Source organism: Seriola aureovittata, chromosome 2 (assembly GCF_021018895.1).
Source record: "Seriola aureovittata isolate HTS-2021-v1 ecotype China chromosome 2, ASM2101889v1, whole genome shotgun sequence".
Taxonomy (NCBI): Eukaryota; Metazoa; Chordata; class Actinopteri; order Carangiformes; family Carangidae; genus Seriola; species Seriola aureovittata.
Window position 1 is genome coordinate 2967988 of NC_079365.1, and position 24803 is coordinate 2992790.

General features: G+C 42.6%; 2 protein-coding genes across 3 annotated transcripts; one reads left to right on the plus strand and one right to left on the minus strand.

The window, feature by feature from the left end:
• Nucleotides 1–1309: 1309 nt before the first annotated feature.
• znf831 (zinc finger protein 831) lies at nucleotides 1310–16335 on the minus strand. Its single transcript, XM_056399898.1, has 5 exons — nucleotides 16120–16335; nucleotides 13811–13976; nucleotides 7880–12221; nucleotides 5632–5915; nucleotides 1310–4138 (listed from the first exon to the last, which is right to left on the minus strand). Exons 3-5 carry the CDS (start codon nucleotides 12171–12173, stop codon nucleotides 3242–3244), a joined length of 5475 nt encoding a protein of 1824 aa, XP_056255873.1. The 5' UTR covers nucleotides 12174–12221; nucleotides 13811–13976; nucleotides 16120–16335; the 3' UTR covers nucleotides 1310–3241.
• A 1143-nt stretch (nucleotides 16336–17478) lies between these two features.
• Nucleotides 17479–24425, plus strand: cstf1 (cleavage stimulation factor, 3' pre-RNA, subunit 1). Of its 2 annotated transcripts, none has more exons than XM_056402489.1 (6): nucleotides 17479–17541; nucleotides 17912–18130; nucleotides 18649–18926; nucleotides 19016–19213; nucleotides 19436–19826; nucleotides 23367–24425. In XM_056402489.1, exons 2-6 carry the CDS (start codon nucleotides 17962–17964, stop codon nucleotides 23624–23626), a joined length of 1296 nt encoding a protein of 431 aa, XP_056258464.1. In that variant the 5' UTR covers nucleotides 17479–17541; nucleotides 17912–17961; the 3' UTR covers nucleotides 23627–24425. The 2 variants fall into 2 exon arrangements, with proteins under 2 accessions (XP_056258464.1, XP_056258473.1); XM_056402498.1 differs by having other exon boundaries at nucleotides 17495–17541; nucleotides 17915–18130.
• Nucleotides 24426–24803: the final 378 nt, after the last annotated feature.

The following is a 24803-nucleotide window of genomic DNA, read 5'->3' on the forward strand; positions in this document are numbered from 1 at the left end:
ATAGCTCTCATCAGAGCCCTATCGAAACTAACTGTGTACTTCCTGTCTAGGACCAAACTGCAGACAGGCAAAGATGTAAGCCTAGAACATATTACAGCTGGGGTAGGTAGGCGGAAATCTAGAGAAGAAAAGAAAAAAACGAGAGAATTTGAAAATACAACTACCTCCTGCAGCTCTGCCTTCACGCGCAAGTGCTTCATACTAGCACGCAACACAAGCTACATAGCCACTAGCCGTGTTAGCCTTTGGTTACAGTTAGCAGAACTATTAGTAACATTCAACACAGGCACTCATCACCTTCATGGTAAATCTACCTACACGAACAACCACTACAACACATTTAGATATTAGAGTAAAATTAAGTTAGCACCTGTCACCAGTCCAGCACTTGTGCGGCAAGTTCTCTCCATCTCTGAAACACTTCTGAGATATTGACACATATTAATCTGAAGAGATGAGCATACACATCTACATAAGAACGCTCTATCTCTGAAAAGTCCTGTGATTGGCCAAAGTCTAAAGAATATAAACGGAGCCAAGAGGAGCTGCAGACGACGAGTTTGCTCTCAGGCCACTTGAATTCCAATATAAAGAAATCTGATAACGAAATTTTTGCCCATTAATGCCAAAAACTTACTGTCTACCCCACCTTTAAGTGTAACTCCCAAGGTGCATTTTGTAAAGAAACATCCAACCACTGAGCTTAAAATTCTCTTACATGCACCACAAATAGCAAAAAGAAATTAAGAAACCTGACAGTACAATCTCCAGCTTAAAGAAATTCAGTTTTGGATTCTGGGACAATTTTGGATGAATTCAGCAACACTGCCACTGTGTATTGTTTTTTTTTAATTAGCTTCTGCTCTGATTTTGGTGCCTGACTGATTTGATTTCCATAGAAACAACAACCAAAGCTCATGGGCCCTCGCCCCCTAGACAAAAAAAAATTACAAACTAGAATCACCTTGCCTTATGGTTGTTTCCTCCACCAAGCAGCTAAGATGCAGGAAATATGGTCACAATCTCTCCTTACTGAGTTACAGCATCATCGTGACATTGACCTTTGACCTTTGACCACCAAAATCATCAAAATCAGTTTATCATTGAGTCTTAGTGAATGGTTGTGCCAAATTTGAAAAAGTTCTGTCAAGGCGTTGCTGAGATACCATTTCCACGAGAATGAGACGGACTTACATACGTACATATGGACAAACTGAAAACAATATGTCTCTGGCATAAAAAGTGCAGTATCTATAAGCCACCATAGACCTAGTTAGAGGTTGAACCACAAAATCAGACAAGTAAGACATTGTTTTGAGAACAGTTTAATTGGCCTCTTCTTTTGTTAAAATTGTTGAAAAACACAATATGATGTGCAATAAATTTGAGATGAATTCATTTGTTTAGTCAGTTTTGCTCACATACAATCTGTAACAAGAATATAAAATCAGAACATGAAAAAGGAAAACCTCAAATATTTGTAACATAATAATAAATCAGCTTGTAACTGTAAACAGCTGCACATGTCTGTGCCCTAGGCTTTCCTCTGTGTCGAATAACCAAAACAAACAGGCCTGAACAGATTCACTGCAGATAAAGCTAATTCAGCACTACTGCACACATACACCTGTCAAGACCAAAACATTTTATGACCACTAATGGGCTGAGGATTGACAAGCAAGTTAGTGTGAGCTATAGCTGTGGATCTATGTACAGAAATGTTCACATCCGCCCACTTCCTGTTCCTGTGAGCTCCGGGCACTTTATCATAGCTGCTGACTCATTACAAAATCCAGACTTGGAAAGGGTCATGCCCCTCCAGTCAGTGCCTGGGTGATCTAATTGGCAGCAGAGATCAATTTGATGGGGTATTTGGCAGCATGTGTATGTGATTCACACACACAGGTGTTGTCAGGGAAGGTTAAGATAGTGTTAGAGGCTACAATTTATGAGAGAGTGAATGTGGGAAGGCAGACACAAATTATGGCAAATAATGTGTGTGCCGGCATGTCTGAGCAGAACGGAAGTCACATATTTCCTAGGGGTAGAAGTAATCTCATTGGTATTGTTACAAATAATGCATTTGAAATGGGAAATATAAAGAGGTCATTGATTTAATTTTTGGCTGGATCACAACAGCGAGCCAGGCCTATAATCTGGAATGTTACTGACTGACTGACTGATCATATTTCCGACACTGGTCAGCGGAGTGCTATGTCACTGAGTTGGATCAAACAGGTTTTATTAGTGGGTGTTTACAGCTGCAGTGTTGCCAACTTAGCTCATTGTCTCTAGATTTAGAGACTTGTTTTCAACCAGACTGGGTACAAACCTGGTTCAGGTCTGGACTGTGTATAGATGCTGACCAGGGGCTTAGGACTACACCTCTTTTTATGCGCAGTCTACTGAGCAGCTCTGGTTTACCAGCTGCTCGGGAACTGCAGGGAAGAGGAGGAGCACTTCCAATACACTGAGCCTCTCCACCATTACTGCAAATAAACTACTTTCAATCCATGTATCATTATTACTAAAGGAGGCAGAGGAATAACTAAACATAAGACACACACAGCAGAGAGAGCAGGAGAGAGGGAGAGAGAGAGAGAAGTCATCGGTAATGAGGCTTCGTACTAACGACTATGACCAACTATATCAAACGGAGGGAGTTAGACATAAAGACCTGCCTCTAATTAAAGTCTGTTATGTTCTGGAGCTGAAGTAAATAAAGAATAAACTATTGTGGATCCAGATGGAGGCTGTGCTCTGTGTGAGAGACTGAATAAGAAAGATCGTCTGTCTCTGGCCCCGGTGGTTCACCTGGTGGAGAACATGTTCTTTGGTCCTGGCTTTGAGTCCGGCCTGTGGCCCTTTGCTGCATCATCCTCTCTCTCTCTTTCTTTCTCCCTCTCTCTCTCTATTAGTCTGTCTCTTGTAACTTTCTCTCTGATCATGTTACAGTAAATCCAGCTGAAATCACAGCTCAGTTTTTGTCTTTCATTGATGTGTTTGGTGATTTTGTCAGATGACAGGTGACAGTTATAAAATCAGGATTTGACCATAGGCAGACATAGGCTAGAACTAGGTTATTTTACAGTTATTTTGAGTTTACACACGTGGTTCCTCAGCTCCGTCCATTGAATCAACTCAGCCAATGATATTATTTCTGCCCCAAGAGCAATTTTGCCTATGAAAAATATACAGTAAATAAAATTTAAAATGGCATCTGTGTATGTTCACATTTCCCCTAAAGCTCGATGATAAGCTTCCCTTCATCGTCACTGCTGCTGGTGTCTTCTGAGTAGTCCTGGCAGCTTTGCACAGGCCTCACTTCACCAGTCAGACACTCGGCTGGCTGGTAGCCATGAAGCTGACCAGCCAGGAAAAAAGGCTGGTATTTGTTGGTAATGTCAGGTCTCCCAGAGTTACTGCTCTGCATTGTGTAATCATTTGGTGCATGATCCGTGGTGTCCTGCTCTGGTTCTGAGTGTGTAAAGGGCTTTGATGGCAGCCCAGTATTATTATCCAGCATGTTGTGGGTGATTCCCGCCCATCCAGCAGTAGCTCTACTGACTTGTAGAGAATGAGAAACCTGGCGGTGGTGTGCGTCTGATAAAGTTTTGACATCAGGCGAGAGATTTGGGCCTTTGTGACTACCTAATGTGGACTTAGTACAACAGCTCACTGCTGTGCTGTTGTTACCTGCAGCTATGTTTCCTTGCTGAGCACTGAGGGTCTGCTTTTGGTCTTGCTTTTGGTCTTGGTGTGAAAATGTAGTTTGCTGAGGATCAATTCTTGTTAAAGCATTTTGTGTTTCTGTTAACTGGGCCTGTGTTTTCATAAGTTGACTTGAATTTGATTCACATGTAAACAGAGTTTGTTGGTTATGAATAATGCTGCTTTCCCAGTGTTGTTGTGAGAAATAAAAGTTGTTCATTTCCAGCGGGGCTTGTGGAGAGTTGAAAGGGTTGGTCTGACTGCTGCCGCCCGGTGAACTAACGTTATCTGACATGCTGGGAGCTCGCTGAGGGCTCTGTGGAGGGTACTCAGACATTCCTGGGTGCGTCTGGGAAAGATGCTGAAGATGCTGCTCAGATAGCCACGAGTTCTTAAAGGAATCCGCCCTGACCAGTCTGTCTTGTCCCTGTTAATAAAAGAAGAATATTAACTTCAGACATCACCATAATACAGTCATTGTGCTTCCTTTCGCTTTTCATTAGCATCCCACATTGCACAAATACCACAAAGCTCAGTGTGTTCAGTGAGGTATGATCATCACAGGAAACATATCAAATTGATGGAGCATTCAGTTGTTACAACTGAATCCTGAACTGCCCCTAGGGTATAAATAAAGTACCCACCAATCTATCTATCTATCTATCTATCTATCTATCTATCTATCTATCTATCTATCTATCTATCTATCTATCTATCTATCTATCTATCTATCTATCTATCTATCTATCTATCTATCTATCTATCTATCTATCTATCTATCTATCTATCTATCTAAGTTTTATTTATACAGCACTTTTCAACAAAGTGCTTCACAAAAAAATAAAACCACATAAAAGAAGAGGTCAAAGAACGTGATCATAGTATCAACATTATGCCAAAGGATCTGACTGTATGTGAAGGGAGGCAATAAAATACATATATAATAGCTATCTATCTACAACTGTTCGCTACACATCTTGCACTGCAGCATTTTGTTAGTCCTCTGTGTCCCATTCTTGTGGACGAAAAATCTCAGTAACGCCTTGATGGAACTTCTTCGTATTTGGCACAAACATTCACTAGGACTCAAGAACGAACTGATTAGATCTTGGTGGCCAAAGGTCAAAGTCACAGTGACCTCACAAAACGTGGTTTTGGCCATGTGAACAAAATGTCTCTGTAACACCTTGAGCGGATTTCATCAAATTTGGTAAAAAATTTGATTCTAGTTTTATATGTAATCAATGCTGAATTTCAGTTTGTAAAACACAACTACAGGACACAAACTCTTGCTTGGGTGTATCTTTATTCTTGGTAAATTAACAAAAACATGGGCTGTAGACACCGTCTTTGAACTTGAAATGATTTAAGTGTGTGGATTGTTAAAGAGTAACTGCGCCCTAAATCATTTTTTTGTGCATGTAATCAGAGTTTTGTTGGCATATGATGTTGATTCAGACACTTTTTCCAACAAAATTCATACTGTGTATAAAAAATATGTTTTTCTACACACATGTGGCTCGTTTCCGTCTTCAGACAGCTTCTCTTGGTTTGGATCTGAAAGCTCAGTTCAGATGAACCCTCTGGCTCCTCCCTAACCCTGAGATAATAGGAAGGACTCCTTTCCATCAGAGAAAGGGAGACAGTAACTTCTCATGGCTGGTTTTGACTCTGTCCATTTTTAACTGAGAGGTGGTCAGTCAGTCTCGCCTGTGTCCCCTGACCCTCCACATACTACTTAGCCACGAGGCCGCACCTCCTCCCTCCTCTGTTACATTTTTTAAATGTGCTGGGAGAGAGGCCACTGCTGCAGCAGAATTTACGGGTCCAGTTACACTTCAACGCTGTAACAGCAAGAAATAAATAATTGTATAATGAATGTGCAACCACTGAGCGGTGAAAGAGTTCATTCAGTCTCACCTCTGGCTTTGTAATGTCTGGTACGACCGTGTATCTGCTGTTAGAGTCGGCGTTGCCCCACTGTCCGGGTACCTGGTCTGTCTTCATTCCTCCATTCTTATCCTTTATCATCACCTCTCCACCACGCTGTCCATCCATTCTTTGGTGGTTTGTCACTCCAGTGTCTTGGCTCTGCTTCGGCACCCAGCCTGTGCTGTCCGACTGTCCGGGGGCACCTGTATGTCCCCATGTCTGCGGCTCCTTCTCTGTTGCACATCCCGCCAGGGAGGCTCCCTCCACGAGCCCTAGGGGAAGAAAAAGGATGGTAAATCTACAATTTTCATGCTTATCAGTCAGTTTTAACTTCTTTTTTTTTTTTTTTTACTTGCCTGAAAACTAAAGTGGGGATGATACACCTGCAATGGAGGATATAAGATAGGATATACGAGCAAATGTGATTGATTGAAACTGGGGTGGTAAAAATTCTAAAATTAAAATTTCTTTGGTGTGGTAAACTCTTGCTTCGTGCTTTAATAAAACTCACATGGACCAGGGCCACCTGCCAACCTCTGTCCACTCTCCTTTTAAGTTTTTTATCAGTGACTTCATCAATGCTTTTTTAGACTGGTGGCAGGAGTTAACCCTAATCTGGCAGGGACAGTAATAAACTGCAGGGAAATTAAATTCAATGTGAACAAATCTCCATGACTACCGTGTGTCTGACCTCCAGTGTCAGTGACAAGTCTTTCCAGGACAACTAGAAACTTAGGTTGTTGTTTCAGTTCAGCCAGGGGGCTAAACTGGAGTTCTCTAAGGCCTTTTAACGTTGTTATTGTCTGTAATGCTCAGCTTCTGCAGGACACTACACTTCTCACTGAAGGGGCAGCTCACATGTCATTATCATGGTAAAAATGAAAGCCACATGGGCATTGTGACTTTTTAATTTCCCCACAGAGCAATTTTTAAGCAAACCACCATTTGATTATTCTGTCTACATTTAAAATTCCTGATAAGGCTTTTAATTTCTTTCACAAAGGGGTTCCACCTGCCACTATGCTGCTTCCAAAATATAAGGCTTCGTATCATTTATTACCATATTAGCCAGATGTCTGATTTTAGTGAGGCAGAGACCATCTGTACCCCTCCGCTCATTCTTTATGCATCAAGGACATTTTTTACTTTGTTAAAATGGAAAATATTAGATGTGCTTGCCAAATTTATTAAAACATGGGGACCTTTTTATGCACATGCGGAAGGGTTGGTGTTTGCAGAGGAGTAACAGCTTTAATCAAATGTCTCCAGCCACTGAAATTTTCCCTTAATGGGTTTTTTTTTCTTTTCGTTCTATCTTGTTAATTTTGTATCTATATATAATGATTACTTGTTTTCTTTTCTTTTCTTTTGCTATAGTTCCATTTTTTTCTACAACATTATTCATGTATTTGTCCTGCACTTCATAGACATGTCCTTTAACTTTCAATATTTTATTTGGCACAGCAATGCAACTCGCAATGCAACTCGCAATGCAACTCGCAATGCAACGTTTTTGAAATCTGTTTTTGACATCTTTGTGTTGTAGAAAAACCAATAAGCTAATTTTGGAAGAAAAAAAAAATCTTCCACACAGACCTCCACATCAGCTGTGAGTTTTGGTGATGCTGTAGTATTAAAAAACCAGGTTCATTCTGCCAACCTGTGATCATTTACTGCCATCTTGTGGTAAAAGTGGGTCACTGCCTTTAAATTGGACTGATTGAAACTTGTCAGTAAAGGCAAATAAAGTATAAGACCAGAGATTTTTTTGTGTTATTTCTACAGTCCACGACACTGGACAAGAAACCAAGCAATGGTTAACAATGAGGTTACACACCCTTCTACAAGGCCCACACTGCCAAATACTGTTCACAGTCAACCTGGGGCTTTAAGGGCCCTGTGGCTCTGTGGCCTTGCTACTTCAATCTGATACATGATCATTTGGAGAGATGTCACGTGACTGATTTTGCCACTTAAGAAGAAACACCTGAGGTTGCCATGTCTGTTCTGTGTGTATAAGGTCATTGCTGCATTGTCTGAAAAATAGGGAACTATATGCAACAACAATCCGCACCGAAATAGATGTGATCACTATCAGAAGACCTTTAAAGGTAGCCCTTTATCCTCATAGTTATTAAGTCAAATCAATAGATATAACACTACACATACTGCACTTTCTTCCTCAGGTCCTACAATATGAATGATTAAAATAATTATCCAGTAATATCCAGTATACCTGGGGTAGAGTTCTGAGTGTTTGTAAGCACAGCTGGGAGGTCTTTGGCTCTTTCCACCTGGATGTCAGAGGACACGGGGGTAAACTGATCCGGTTGTTTTTCTGAGTGAGCTGAGCTGATTACATCCTGTGATTCACTGAGAGTCGTTCTACGCAAAGGGTCAGGACTGTCCAAAGGTCCCACCCTGTCACAGCCCCTGTTTTCATGTTCAGATGGACTCAGAGTGTTTGTTAATGTTGGTCCTGAGGGATAACAGATGGATACTTGTGGGTCCAGCTGTTTTGGAGAAACTGACCCATTGAGTTCATCAGCACATTCACCACCGGAGGCCTTACTGAACAAAGAGGGGTGGGTCTCCCCACTCTCTAACCTGCTGTTTTTGAAAGCAGAGGCCTCACCCTCGGCTTTTGTTATGCCAGCGTTACACGAGGCTCCTTGATTTTGGAGTTTTTGTTGGCTCTCTTTGCTCAGTAATTCACTACTCGTGCTGCTCTGATTCACTGCGCTGGGAGAGAGACAGGTCACGCTGAGCTTGTGTTGGCCAGAGAGCGTTTGTGAGACCAGGTCACCATGGCTCACTCTCCTGTCCGGCAAAAGTTGCTCCTCAGCGCCGTGGTTCAGAGAAAGGGCATGTTCCTCCTCTGAAGTCTGGCCTCTTTCTGACTGTACACCTTCGAGTGAAGCAGCAGTTGACATAACATCGCCCGCAGAGCTCAGAGTCTCTGCGGCCGTGTTTACATGACTGTGTTTGTGTGGGTGTAGCGTCAAGCCTGGAGCTTCAGGAGGCTGAGATTCAGCTGATACTGTAGCCTGGCTGGAATTACTGCATTCAGTCATGTGGATATTTGGCTGTTCCCTCCCAAAGTGGACAGACAGTGGAGGTTTAATGCTCTCCATCTTAGGCGTGGGTAAAGAGTCGCTTTGGTCCAGGGCCTTTTGATGTCCTAGCTGTTGATGGTCCCTTCCCTCATTGCTACTTTCCGTGGTGACGGAGCTCTGAGCTTTACTCTGGATCACTTCTGGGAGCAATGCTTCCATGTCACGTCTCTGTGGGGGGCTGGTACCTGCTTGCCGCTCAATCTGCGGTTCAATGAGAGCCAGCTGCTCGTCAGATATGATCTGAAGGCAGATCTGGAGGTCTGCTGTATGAACATGAAACACATTCTGAGCAGCTGGTTGCACCTGGTCGAAGGGTACGATGTGACAAGGTACATTTGGGGTGTTTGGGCTGGCATATACTCTGTTTACAGGGTTTAACTGGTCTGATGGCGGCAGGAGTTGTGAGTGTGACAGAGGGGGGTTAGAGTTGAGCTGTCCTTGTGAGTAAGTTGTAATGGCAGAAGCAGATGTCTGATTTCTTGCTGTGGTTATGGTAGGTATAGCAGGGTGGTTTGCAGCCGCGGGTGCAACAGTTCGGGGTAATTGCATAGGCGCTGAGACTGCTGCAGATTTCGGGGGCTGTATCAAGGTGCTGCATAATCCTGCTTGATGATCATGTAGACAGGTTGTGGTTATTGTGGTTGCTGCAAACTGCCTGTGCACTACAGGTAGACTAGATGTCACATTTTCACTGAGTCTCGATGTTTTGGCTTGACACAGGGTTGTGGCCCTGCAAGACAAGAGAGGCTGGGCTTGTGTGGAATTGACAGCGACGATCTTTTTGATATCACAAGTCTGCATCGGCGGTGAGGTGTGAGGATCACCACATGTCCTATCTGAAGTTGTGACCGAGGGTGAGGTTTGCTCAGGTTGAGAAGATGACAGAGCAGAGGTGAAAGTGCATCCATCACTTCCTGTTGGTTTATCCACAACATCCGGTGAAGCATTTGAATCAGGTTCAGCAGCATTAGGTAACTTGAGCTGGTACTTGGGCAGAAAGCTGGTCTTGGCAGCAGAGGGGATGCAAGTGGCTGGCAAGGCGCTAACAGACGCCGCATTTGCATTGATTATGCATGGCAAGAAGAGAGCTCCTTTGAACTGAGTGTGTTTTTGATTGTTTTGAACGTTGATATAACTGAGATTTGTATCTTGCTGAGGCGCACTGCCAGTGACCGAGGGAGGGGGGTGTGTCAGCGTGTTTGGGTCCGGCTCCATCTCCAGGGGGCAAATTATTTTGTCATCAGTTCTCTGCTTTTTCCTATCGGAGGGAACATGGGCTCCGCAGAGCTGCGAGGTGGACTCAGGGTGTTGCTCTTCATGAATCAATCTCCCTGCCTCTGTGCTGCTCATGCTGTCTGTTTTGTGGCTAACCAGTAATCCAGTTGAAGGTAACGGCAGCACTGACGACAAATTCCTCCGCAGGGGAGTCTTGAGAGAGCTGTGTGATGACTGAAGCTGGTTAGTTCCTAGATCCACAGCAGAGACGAGGGATAGCTTGGCAGGAGGGCAGCCTGGATGGCACACTGTCACACTGCTGGTCGCCATGTTGACTGTTGAGCCTGTTGTTGTTACCGTCTCCTTATGAATCGCTGACAACCTTTTTTGTGGACCCTGAACAACCTCATGCTCTGGGTTGATACATTTCTTGCCTTTGATAACACTGTTATCAACACCTTTCTCAGCTTTGTAGAGCTTCTTAAACGTCCCGCCCCCGTACATGTACCACTTGTTATAGGCGAACTTCTGTGCTTTCTTCCTCCGGAACTTTCTGTTGCTTGGCTCTCCACAAATGTCACCGCCATCCCCGTCACAACTGAGACCGCTGGTGGTGCATGCCTCCTCCACGGATGAATTCATGAAGAGACCGTCTGTTGCGTGGTTGCAGTCTACAGCTGTCTGGCGGACTAGTGGCCGGTGGGTGGATGACTGCTGGTTCACAGGCTTGATGGCAAAACCTGTTGGATTGATCTGGCCAGAACTTCCTCTGCGAATGAGTGTTACATAATCGCTCTGATAGGAGGAGGTTGGGTTGCTCCCCTCCGGCTGCAGAAGGGTAACACTGAAGGGGAGGGAGTTGCTGCGGGTTAAGGGGGCATGCTCTGTGGTGATGGAGTGTTGAGTGGGCACAGAGCTGTACAACCCAGGCTTCCTGTTTCTTTGTAACCCAAAGTTTGGAGTCTTACTGAGCCTCATGTCAAAGTGAAAGGAGTCCTTGTACGTGTATGGCATGGGGAGGTCAATGCTACCCTGCTTTGACAGAACTGTCTTCCGTGGCCTTACATTCTCCAGCTGTTTGTCCTCCACAACAGCTGTATTCTCAGAAATGAGCTTAGATATGCGCTCCTCCAGCGTCTTCTGCTCCTGCTCTCTTGCACCTTTGGGCTCCTGCACACCTTGGCCTGGTTCTGAAGATGTGCGTGTGTTGGTGGTTTCGTCAAGATGCTCTTTGTTGGATTCGGTGAGGGAATCCATACTGTGGTCAGGTAAAACACTGCCAGGGCTCAGGTAGTGGTCACTGCTCTCACTGAAGCCGGAGTCCGTGCTCTCATGGCTCTGCGACTTCCCTCTGGATACAGAGCTCTCCCACTGCTTAGAGAACAGAGTGGCCTCTTGCCTCTGAAGGGGAAGATGTCGAACAATCAAAGGAGGTTTTTCATTTTCCACCCTCAGTTTTTCTTCTTCTTGTATTACCTTTGCACTTTCATTTGGTTCTGTCTTATGACCTGCAGGGGTCAGCTCATTCTGTTCACTGACAGACCCTTGTGTCTTCACAGAGTAGACCTTTGTAGTATTGGCTGGACAGGTAATCTCAGCAGCAGGTAGTGTGGCAACCTTCTCCACGCTGCCTGACTCCTCGCTGTGCTCGTCCAGAGACAAACTGGAGTTGTGAGTCTCTCTGGAGCTGGACACACTGTCCAAGCTGCCCAGGCTGCTCTGCTCTGACTCTGATGAGAGGCGGGCATGAGCCTGAGTACGTTTATGTTTATAGAGGTTGCTCTGAGTCTTAAAAGAAACTCCACAGGTGGTGCAGGGGTAAGGCCGCTCCCCTGTATGGCAGCGAAGATGCTTCTCCAGCACGCTGGGCTTCATGCAGTCCCGTCCACAGTGAGGACACACATGCTTTCCTGCTGATTTGGGTCTGGCTGTAGGAGCAGCAGTTGCCAGACTCAGTCCCGGTGTAGAAGGCAGCCCACTAGCAATGTGGAGTGTCAGAAAGGAGAGCGTCTCCTTGGAGAAGAGTGGCGGCATGGCAGCTGCAGGAAGCTGAGGGTAAGGCTGTGCTGATAGAGCTGGCACTGTGTGGACATAAACAGCTGTCAGCGGGGCCTGGATGTCCATCCTTTTCTCTGTCTGTGCTGCAACAGAGCTGATGTGCACTGGAGCACTCGCCAATCCTGGCTTGCCAGTCTCCATGGTAACACTGCTGCTGTCGTGATGTACCAGTGCCAGGTCTCTAATTACCTGTAAGATAAGAACAGTTTGCATTAGACCTCTGCTTTGCCTTAGATCAAAAAAGGCAGATGCCTATTTGAGCAGGGATGTGTCTAGGCCTTGGTTATTTTATTGCACCAGTGGAACAGACAAAATGAGCACAGCAATTAATAAATGTACTAAAGCAGTTAATGATGACAAATAAGCAGTACCCTCTTGGACAGATGGCTAATAAAGCAATTAATCCTGTCTGGATTCTGCATGGTGACAAAACCCAGGGAGATGTGTTTTGCAATGATGTCCACAAATCTACAACATCAAAACAAAAACACATCTAGATCTGAGTGATATCTTGATGAGTACTAATACCCATGGTAAAAGTAGATGCACGTGAATCTCTAGGTGGTGCAGGAATACAACAATGGCTTAAGATTTGTTTTGTTTGCAGGCAGTGGAAATATATGAGAAAAAAACATGGAGAGAAATGTATATATACAGTAGAGCGAAGCAGGGGATGATGTAGGAGTGTGACTCACATCAGCAGAGGGGTAAGGGAGGGAGATCAGATACTCATACAGTACATCAGAGGCTTTTATCTCCCCAAATGAAAAGTGTCTGCTGACATTAGCTGTTGCCTGTCACCAGTCTGCACCAGTTCAATGCACACCCTTGATTTCCACAGTTGTATGTGGCAGCTTTGTCTCATGACAGATTGTCATATTTGTGCAGTAATCTAATCAAAGCGTAAAGCCACCTACATGAAAAACAGCTTCACATTAGGGCAAGGCAAATTTCATTTCCTGTTGCCGTAATGCTGCTTCTACATGTATGATGTGATTTTGCATAATTCACCCACAGAACTACAGCTGGCACGGAGCACACTCTTTGTTAGTCATACAGCATGAGAACGCCCACATTAAGATACTTTTTGTGTTGCTGTTATAACTAGGAAAGTTTGATTCTGTTCATATTCAAGTGAACTGGAGAAGCGCTGTGTGAGTGTGTTTTAATTTTTAGATCTGCCATCTAACTGTAATGTTCTTTCACTTCCGTACTGCTATGTAAATATGTCATATTGCTGCACATGCAGGAACTTCATGCAGAATATAACCTTTGAATTATTAAAACGGATGTTCTTCTACTACAAGCACTCGTAGTCAGTTTAAAACTGCATACAAGTGGAACGTGACTAAAAAGAGGTCAAACTGTTCTGAAAAACAGCCTTTACTTGAAGTAAGAACAAACATTAGCAAAAATGACAAGCAACAAAAATGTAAACAAAAAGAAAGCCTTTTTAGATTCCTCAGTTTTCCTCTAACACTATGAGAAATAACTAGTTCTTGTTTTACTTTTGTAAAATAAGAACTGAGATCGATGAGATTGAGAAATGAGCTTGATAGAGTGGATCTCTGTCAAGCTCATTTCTGAATCTCATCAACAATTGTTCTGACTTTATAAAAGGCATGTTTGAAAAGAGGAAATATCTGATGTTGTGTTGCTATCACACAGTGTAGGTAGGAATAACACTACAAGAAACCACAACATGACAGAACTAGGCCGAAAGTCGAGGGCAACAGTTAAGAAAAACAGAAACTGTAAAAGACAGTCAAGTCACTTACCGTCTTGTTTCACTCTTCCATCAGTAACAGTTATCCAGCTCAAAGAGTCTTCTACCCTGAACAGCCCCATCCTCTGTGCGTGTACCTGCTCTTTTCAATCTGTTCTGTCATCCAGGCTGCACGTTCCTCTCCAATCTGAATTTCTCTCACAGCTCTTTGACATGAACTGTTCCTTGTCACAAGGAAGCGGAACAAATGCAAATGAGAGAGAAGATGCACTATGAAAGTGGTGAGGCAGAGAGTAAAGAGAGTGAGAGAGAGAGAGAGAGAGAGGAGGGCTGGCTGGGTTGCTCGAGGGGAGGTGTGGCTGTCAAACAAAGACTTCCGGAGGACAAGTTGAAAACATAGATTTCACGAAGTGATCAGCAGCAGTGAGAAAACACAGAGGCCCTGAGCACAGATGGACGGATCTAAGGCTAATAACACAGTGTTGTGCACATGTTAAAGTGGCTGTTTGGCAGAGGAAGCGCAAGCTTATCTTCAACAGTCACATTGGCTGAATTACTGACTTTACCATCAACAGTTTGAGGCAGTACCTGACTTCTGGCTCACTTAAATAATCGCACCCTCACCCACCTATTTCCTCCCACACACTGGATTTCATACACCCACATAAACCACGGCGCAGCAAATGTTGATGTGGCAGCTTGGCTTCAAGTGCACTGCTCGCACTCTCTCAGGCAGAGAACAAATGGATGTGTTGTGAGTGGCTGGAATGAATTTCCCACGTCCAACCACAGCCCCCATTACAGTATGTATCATTTTGCAGGGATACACCAGTTCACACTACACATGCCTACAGTATTACGGTTGCCTTTTTTTTCTTTTCTTTTTTTTAATCGTAATGTCTCATTTGTATTCACACGCTGTTGTTGCAGTTACTGTTGCTTGTTGTGAAAAAACTATTGATTTAGGAAACAGAATACATTCTATTCTTATCTGTTTGATTTGAGAGCCAAACATCTGACCAGTGTGAATTTGTGTTGTCCATATATCCATGCTGTCATATGACAGTGCCTGCGACACATTTGGTAGCTACATCACTATTACCCTTTCTGGACATCTCCAGAATACAATATCACAATAACCTGTGAGCGGTACATTACATACTTTAGGGGGCCTCAAATGACCTGTTACAAGTTGGGGGCATAACTACACCATGACTGCATTGGACTTTACATAGTATATATATATATATATATATATATATATATAAAACATGATATGGCTAAGGTGTTAGCAAATAATTTACATTAGCATTCATTTGAAATCCTGGCATATTTATAGGTAAGTCCAATATTCACTTTTCTTTTAGCTCTCGTTTGGTCTCCACACAAAAATATCTGCTTCTTCAGCAAAATCTTTTTGAAACTGTAAAACCCAAACATTGAGCTGAAAGAACCTTAACTGCACCATAGAGGTAAGTGAAACTGCAGAGACGGACGTGATAAACCATTTCAACGTTACACTGGATCATTTGATCCAAAATTATTGACTACAACAACTTTAAGTTTACTCTGTTTTTATTTTTCCATGTAAATAAATAAAAAACCTTGAAAAATGTCTCTTCTCTCAATCCCGCTTGATGTAAGTGACGTTTTCAAAGCTCTGGCTTTTGAACAATATGTCATGGTGTGGGATCAACCATGCAATTATCAGATGGCATCTGCTGAAAGAAAACAAATAGTTTTTTATATCATATCACTGCTACAGACTCTCACTGGTCTCCAAGGCAACTGCAGGCTGGTCTGCCGAGTGCATGGTTTGTGTTGACATGGTAACAAGACACCTCCTACCATGCATGTTTTCTACCGTCTTTACATAGCTCACAGTCCTGTTAGTCCCGGCATGTTCATATGTTCATATGTTTTTACAGACTTGACTGAGTCAAACCAACTGTTTTTAAATTGCACTATGTATGTTGTATATATCAAGTTGTACTTGTGTGTTCTCTGATTTATTGTTGTTGATAGATGATATTTTGGCTGTTAGTCAATTTACTAGGATACAATATTAATTCCAGTTTTACAGCTGATGCTCAGCAGTGAAAAAGACTTGATGAACCTTAAGCAACTTCACTCTCTTGTTGCTGTTAGTCAGACATTCCTCCATGTGGGTGCAGCTGCAAATGTGTTTTCAGCCACTGAGTGGGATTGTCAGACACATTTTGAGCTACACCAATAATGTTGACATGAGCTCAGTAGTCACACACATCTCTTAATATAATGCTATAAAAAGCTAATGTCATCATGCAAGAACTACCACTAAAATACACCTTCAATCACGTGAGACATGAAATAGTTCCTCACCTTTCACTGACAGATTCCTTGTTCTGAGGACTATGAAGTTACCTGCCTCTTCACACTGTAATTCAACTTATGGCTCTAGATCGAAGATGCCCAAGGGAAATATCCAGCTTATTTCATAAGTATCTGAATGGGTCCCTTGCTGCATTTTTGCACGAGATGAAAAATCACAGATGTATCATTTTTGTAGGCTCATCTCTCTAACAGGCTAAGCTACCGTTGTCCATCTGCATGTATTACACTACATCTCTGTCTTTTTTGGCCACTTTGCAGGAAGTGACAACTGAGAGAATGTGTGTGGGTGGGTGCTGAATTGCTAGAGGCCTATATCCACTTACATGTTCACTGATGCCTTTTCAGTGGATAAAGAATAGCAATCTCATGCTCCACTTTTGTCTTCTGCACCACTACCAATCACACCACTACTACCAGATGTCAAACACAGTGCATTTAGAGTGTTAAACTGTAAACCATAATGATCGTCTGTTTTACTCTATAACACAGTCTTAGCTACTGTCGTCAGTGTGTAGCCCCAGTAAAAGGCATTTTTAAGTTTTCAACTGCAAAACTCAACTATTACACCAATAAAGCTGAGATCTAAACCGGAGCAGAAGCTGACAGCTTTTTCTTTCTCCTCATGTCTTTGAGATGCTGTATTTGTGCACCCTCTGCTGGGTCATCAGTGTATGCCTGCATAATGGTAAAATAAGCTTTCTTATTGTGGTAGAATTGGGGTTTTAGACAGTGAAATGTTAAATCTCCAGATGGTGACTTCTTCATGTTGCTTTTTTAAAATGCATAAAACAGAGAAAAAGAGAAAATCATCACAATTTAAAACCTGGAGACAGTTTTTTTTTATTTTTTATTCTTTCAAAAAGCAGCCTGCTTAAACTGTGAACCACCAATCAAAATTGCTGTTTATTAATTGTTGTTGTTAAAGTTTTACCAGCAATAATTATAGGCTAAGTTTATTGTGGCTATAGGTTTTGCGTGCACAAATAAAGAAAAAGAAAGAAAGAAAGTTTAGGCCTACACATTAATGACTTGTTGTCCTCACATATCTTGTAAATGCACCATTAAATGTCTTTTTTCTATCTTAAGGTCAAGGTTTGCTCTGTTTTATTATCACAGTAAGCTAACGTATAAAGGACAAAAATGATAGTGTTTAATGTAACATTTGTTGTCATTGCATTTCCTTCCTTTGAACGTCACATGTTGCCGTTTAAATGCGACATTAAAGTATTATAATGCAAGTGTTAAACTGCTACTTAATTGTTAACCGCTTGATGAACTAAATATACAAATTCTGTTTACCATGAGGCAACTTCCTCCTGTGCAGGCTTTCATTGTTATGACGTAGGACGCAAACTACGTAGAGCGTAACGCACGTTTTGTCCAGGAGCGCCATTGGAACTTTGGAGAGAGGTAGATATTTTATGTTTTGATATTGAAAACGAAGAGTAATATCTCACCTTCAGGCGTTAAGTAGCACATAATATTTTCGCAGAGCGCACACGCTGAACCAGTTCATGGTTTTACCTGCGCTTAACTTCCAGTTGTTTTTGCTCTGTCTTAACTGTAGCAACAAAGCTAGCGTTATTAGCAGCACTGCTAAGGACAACTTCCATTCATTTACTTTGACTGCCCATAACATCGGTATAGTCACAGTTGACGCTGTTAATTTGGAGCTTATGTGAATGCAGAATTAACATCGACCTCGACAGAAACGGATATCACGTAACGGCAGTTAACACACTTCGACGATTAATTGTTGACATGGTGTCTTTTGTTGCAGCAGCTAAGTTGTCAGTATTAACGGTCCGGTTTTGGTCGCACTGACCCAACATGTATCGTCCCAAACCAACTCTGAAGGACCGACAACACCTGTACAAGCTCATCATAAGCCAGCTGCTCTATGATGGATACACCAACATCGCTAACAGTCTCATCAGTGAGGTCAAACCACAGAGCGTAGTGTCCCCCTCTGAGCAGCTGATGCAGCTGGCAAAGATAGGTAAGTGTTGTTTTCTCCATGCCTTCATGTTTAATAATACTTCATATACATATAATAATACATCACACAATAAAAGCTTTATAAAAATTCAACAGACTCTGAGATTCCGATCTCCTCAGGCAGTTTGTTCCAAAGTTTAGCGGCCTGACAGCAAAGGTCCCTTGTCCTTTGGGTTTCTACCTAGACCTTGAAATGACCAGCAATGAACTACCAGAGGATCTCAGACTGAGTCCTGGCTCATAGGGGGATAAAAGCTCAGAAATGTAGGGAGGGGGTCAGCCCAAACATGACCTTTTAAAAGTAATAAAAATAATTTTAAAATCAATCCTAAAATTAACAGGCAGCAAGCGTAGAGATTCTGAGACCGGGGTGATGCAAACACATTGTTTGGACTGAGTTAGGACCAAAGCTGCAGCATCTGAAGTAACTAGCGGTGGACTGATTTTTGACTGAGACAGGTAGATGTTTGTGCTTCGTGTGTGTGGCTTTAAGTGGTCATTCTTTCTCAACTCTTTCAGGGATGGAGAATGATGACAGTGCAGTCCAGTATGCCATCGGGCGCTCAGATACAGTGGCACCTGGAGTGGGTATCGATCTGGAATTTGATGCCGATGTCCAAACCATGTCTCCAGAGGCATCCGAATATGAGACCTGCTATGTTACGTCTCATAAGGGTCCGTGCCGTGTGGCAACATATAGTCGTGATGGCCAGCTGATTGCTACCGGCTCTGCTGACGCCTCCATCAAGATCCTAGATACTGAGCGCATGCTGGCTAAGAGCGCCATGCCCATTGAGGTGAGACAGGTTGGAGAATACGTTTACATTTGATGCTTTAAAGTCAACTGGCTCATGTTTACTTTTCTTTCTGTTTCTGTATATGTCAGGTGATGATGAATGAGACAGCACAGCAGAACATGGAGAATCACCCTGTAATCCGGACATTGTACGACCACGTCGATGAAGTCACCTGTCTTGCCTTCCATCCGACTGAACAGATTCTAGCTTCTGGCTCGAGAGATTACACCCTCAAACTGTTTGACTACTCAAAGCCCTCTGCAAAAAGAGCATTTAAATATATACAGGTCAGAATTTGTAGGCAGGATTTATCTGTTTTATCATAGGGTTAGGGTTGTCATATGTTAAATAAAATAAAAAATGTTCTGATGAATGTAGAGATGCCTTGTTTCATAGAAGTTGCTCAGGAAATGTAATCACGGATGAAAATGACTAACCCTAACCCTTGCTTTTCTTTGCTTTTACTAGAATTACGTATCAATCTAATCCTGTCTTCATCTTCCTTGTAGGAAGCAGAAATGCTGCGTTCCATCTCCTTCCACCCATCAGGTGACTTCCTGCTGGTGGGAACGCAGCACCCCACCCTCCGCCTCTACGATGTCAACACCTTCCAGTGCTTCGTGTCCTGCAACCCGTTGGACCAGCACACAGACACCATCAGCGGCGTCGGCTACAATCCCACAGCCAACAGCTACGTCACCTGCAGCAAGGACGGCAACATCAAGCTGTGGGATGGTGTCTCCAACCGCTGTGTGACCACCTTCGAGAAGGCCCACGATGGCGCAGAGGTCTGCTCTGCTGTCTTCTCCAAGAACTCCAAATACATCCTGTCCAGCGGCAAAGACTCTGTGGTGAAACTGTGGGAGATCTCTACGGGCCGGACGCTGGTCAAGTACACAGGTAAAGAGGACTTTTGTTTTACAAGAACCACAGTGTGCTTTCACGTGGGTGGACAGATAATATTTTTAGGGAACAGTGCTGTACCACGGGTGTCTGGCTAGGGGCAGTTAGGGTATGTTAGCTGCTAATGCTGTCGTTACTTGTCTTGGTCTACCTGCTCCTGCCTTCAACAACAAAACATTTTTGTTGTTAAAAACTGAATTCAAGATAAGCTAAGAAATCTTATTCACCCCCCCACCCCTGACCCCCTCCCCCACCCGCCCACGCCGGAAATTGTCACAGCAGCAAAAGAAAGACAGTGAAATAGATGCTTAGTATAGATATGTAATTACTACTATACAAACTGTGTTCACAAACTGAAGCTTGAACAGAAACAACAGCTAAATACTATATACACCAAAAATAAATGGTAGTTACGCTGTGTTGATACAAGAATGATTTTGTAAATATGTCAAAGCCGTCAGTAAGGAGTGCGCCTAACATGATGCAAAGCATAAGTTAACCTCTTAACCTCAAATCTTTTTTGTTCTACCTAATATTCTTTGCCCATTTTCCATTGTACTGCCCACTCCTAACCAAACTGACATTCATTGTGGGCCTTTGTGGGCTGGTGTTGAGGATGTGAAAGAAGCCTAATAGTGAAGAAGAGCTTTCATTTTAACACTTCTGAGAAGCAGTTCACAAAAGATTTGATATGTATATTAAAATGGCATTGAAATAGGATTATTCTTAACTAGAAATTCTGTATTGATGTTCTTTACAGTAACTGTCTTGTCACTTACATATATATAGTGTTAAACACCAGCCTGAAGAGGAATACAATTAGCAGCACAGAAAAAGTGTCAATTTTAATTTAAGTTTCAATTTTCAGTTTCCATGATAACATGCCAGTGTTGATGCAGGAAAATGGTTTTCCATCTGAAAATTTCAAACATTTCAAAATAACACTAGCACTGACCACATTAGCAGGAATGTTGCAGCTTCTGCTGTTTTCAGAAAGAGATTTGATTCCGTCTTTGTGTGAATGAATTTTTTTTCTGAGTATTTAGGTGAAAAGAACAACATTCGTCACGACACCGTAACGTGGTCAGAGTGATGTAACTGCTACGTTGCAGTCTGGAGCAACTCTTCATTGCTTGTAGAGTTTCTTAAGAACTATTGATGACACTGTGAACTGTTATCATGGAAACTGGTTAGTTCTGATTTCATCATGTTGTATAGCACAATTTGGAGCTCACAGTTGCTTAGTTACAAGATACAGTATTAGGTAAGTGACACATTTCTGTTGTTTTGTCTCTGTACTCCAGCACGTTGACTGCAAGGTTTACACCCACCTCAGATCAACAGCAAAACTTTAAATTACTTTGTTGCAATTGTATAACACACAGTTAGGAAAGGAAGAAATAACCAAACAAGACCAAGTCAAAATCTAATATATGTCTGGACTGTCTATGGACAAATCCTGATTTTATAACCACAACATCCTCTGACAAATTCACCAAACACATAAATTAAAAACAAAGACTGAGCTGTGATTTCAGCTGAATTTACTATGAAATGATCAGAGTTGGAAGAGACAGTCTTTCTTAGTCCTTATTTACTTCAACTCCAGAAAGTAACAGACTTTTATTAGAGGCAGGTCTTTATGTCTAATCCCTCTGTTTGATATGTAGAGTTGGTCATAGTCGTTAGTACGAAGCCTCGTTACCGATGACTTCTCTCTCTCTCTCCCTCTCTCCTGCTCTCTCTGCTGTGTGTGTCTTATGTTTAGTTATTCCTCTGCCTCCTTTAGTAATAATGATACATGTAATGAAAGTAGTTTCTTTGCTGTAATGGAGGAGAGGCTCAGTGTATTGGAAGCTCTCCTCCTTTTCACTGCAGTTCCTGAGAAGCTGGGAAACCAGAGCGGCTCAGTAGACTGAGACTCGGCACTCAGTTGAGCAGTGGTGGAAATATCATCAGTGATGAAAAAAAGTGATGTGTGAGGTAGAATCTCCAGGACTCTTAACGTTAGCATACAGCAGGTCCAGGAACTGTCTCTGGTAGTGCAGTCCTCAAACTGAGTGAAAGTGTGGAATCTTGTCTCGTTGAAGTCACCGGAGACCTTGAAGAAAGCACTGGGGTTTAGAGTCGGGAGTCTCGCAGTAACAGATGATGGATGACGTCACACGTGGTTGCCAGGTTAACTGAGATCTGGATGCAAATCAAAACTCCTGGATATGTAGTATATTCGTAGCCCAGTTTACAGTTCAATTTCTGGGCTGCAGAAACCTTCCACCCTGTCCACCTGAACCTCCTGAATGTGATCCAGAGTACCAGAATAGAACTTGGAGCCCTTTTAATACCAGGCACCAGAAATAACTGGATGTGGTAACCTGATCCTATTTTATTTTTTGCAAATATTCCTGTCTGCTTAAGTCCCTTATTTATAGACATCAGTATACACTTCGTCCACTGGTCAGGTGTGGACAGCAGCTATCTTCTTGTATATTTTGGGGGCTTTTTACCTTCAGTATGGACTTTGACTCACACTGGATCGTTTGGACAGAGGTCAAGCGACTGACTTGGAGAGTCAAGACCAAGGGTTAAAGATAAAACTGAATAAATTCTGACCTGTTCTTCTCTGTTTTGTCCACAGCCTGGCTCTACAGTGTAGCATTTTGTTCACACACAAGTGTGTGTGAATGTATTTGTTTGCAGCAGTGTGTGAGTGACTTTGAGTTTTGACTCAGAGGCTGACAAAATGCATGGATTTGCTAAACTCCACTTCTTACACATCTATTTCTCCTTTCTCATTAGCAAAGATTCTTACACAAAACCAGTTAGCAGCTTTTTATTTTCACCCAGCACTGAACATCACTTCTGTCTGCACTCAATAATTTACATTAATTCCATGAGTAACTTGATATAAACTTGCCAAAATTAAATGTCTCTGTTGTCTGGTCAAAATGCTGTCTGACACCCCCAAAATTATGCATAACTTTTAAGAGGACAGAGAGGTTGACATATAAATCCCTCTAAATCGAAGATGGTCAGATGTCGACTTTAAACTTTTCGGGAAAAATAGCATATTGTAAACACGACAGTTTATAAAACTGGGGGGGGGGGGGCACTTTGTGTTACATTGTTTGTATGAAAAGTGCTTTACAAATAAAGTCTCATTGATTGATTTAAGTCTAATGAAGGATGGGATTTAGCAAATGGTCAGTTCACCATCAGTTTAAATATTGACAGTCAGCTGTGAGGGGGCGGCTGTGGCTCGTTTCGTGGTTCGATCCCCGGCTCCTCTACCACATGTAGAAGAAGAAGTGTCCTTGGGCAAGATACTGAACCCCACTTTGCCTCTGATGGCTGTTTCATCAGTGTATGAGTGTGATGTATGAATGTGTGAGTGTATGGGTGAATGTGTAAGTATTGTAAAGCGCTTTGAGTGGTCAGCAAGACTAGAAAATCACTATAAAAGTGCAAGTCCTTTTACCATTTACCATGTGATTTCAGTTGTGTTGTAGTGGTAGTGACGTGTTCTATCTGCTGTTACAGGCGCGGGTTTGAGCGGCCGGCAGATGCATCGCACACAGGGCGTGTTCAACCACACAGAGGACTACGTGCTGCTGCCGGACGAGCGCACCATCAGCCTGTGCTGCTGGGACTCTCGCACGGCCGAGAGGAAGAACCTGCTGTCCCTGGGACACAACAACATCGTCCGCTGTATCGTCCACTCGCCCACCAATCCTGGCTTCATGACCTGTAGCGACGACTTCAGGGCCCGTTTCTGGTACCGCCGCACCACCACAGACTGAGACACAGCCATGTCTCCACTCAACGCCCCCCCCCCCCCCCCCCCCCCCGACAGAGCACCAATCAGAATGCTGGACTCTTCTATAGTATTCCATAAGCTCTCTGGTCTCGTCAACTTCATGTCATTTGTGGCATCTTTCATTTTTATTTAACTGTGCAGTGGAATTTGTGGGACATTACTTAAGAAAACAGAGTTGTGATTGCACCATCTTAAAGAGCAGCCTGTCTTAAAACACGTCAGGTGCCTGTGTACACATTGAGAGGTTTTGCTTGAGGTAATTCTATATTCTATATTAAAAAAGACCATAACTTCAGAAGATAACCACTTCATGAGATTAAATCGGACTTCAGAACCTCATATTAGCTTCAGATAGACTTTTGAATATATGCACAGAATCAGGACTGCAGATGTTGTCCCGCACGACTTCTGTTGAAACAGTCTTTTGAAGGCCACCAGGAACAGGATGAATGATTACAGCAAGCAAAACCTTGTTTTAGTGTTTGTAAGGGGACTTGACTATTGTTTGAAGTCAGACTTGGAAAAAGTGAATGGAAAACTCTTTTTGGCTGCCACTCTTTGTGAATGATACACTGATCTTTTGTCTGATTGAATTCAAAGCCTGACCTTTGAAACTCCCCTCACTGCTTTGAGACCTCGTGCAGAATTCACATCTCAAATTTTAGTTCTATGTCAAAGTTGACCGCAGAGTTGGGTTGTTGTCTTTTTCACTTTTTATACTTTGTCAGTGTCCTTTGTTGTAATTCAGATTTTTATTAAACAATTAAAAGAGAGAAGCCTCTTCTATGAATTTGATATTGAAATGTCCTCAGACCCTCAGAAATGACACAGCTAACGACCACCATATCCTGTAGATATTTTAAGATCACAGTTGTTGCTGCAAAAAGTGAGCAACCTGCAGAGAGCCACCAATACCACAACACACATACTGCCATAGGCGTAGCATGCATCTACTTATTGTGGTTTTTGTTTCTGTATGACTAAATTCAAAAGTCCAAACCTGTGGGATTTTTTAAAATGTATTTATTTATTTTTTTATTATTATTTATTATGTTTATTATTTTATATTAATTTTATTTTGTGACGGCTTCAAAAAAAAAAAAGGAATAATAAGAGAAACAATCTGAACAAAAACGAATCAAAACTTCTCGACTTCCCTG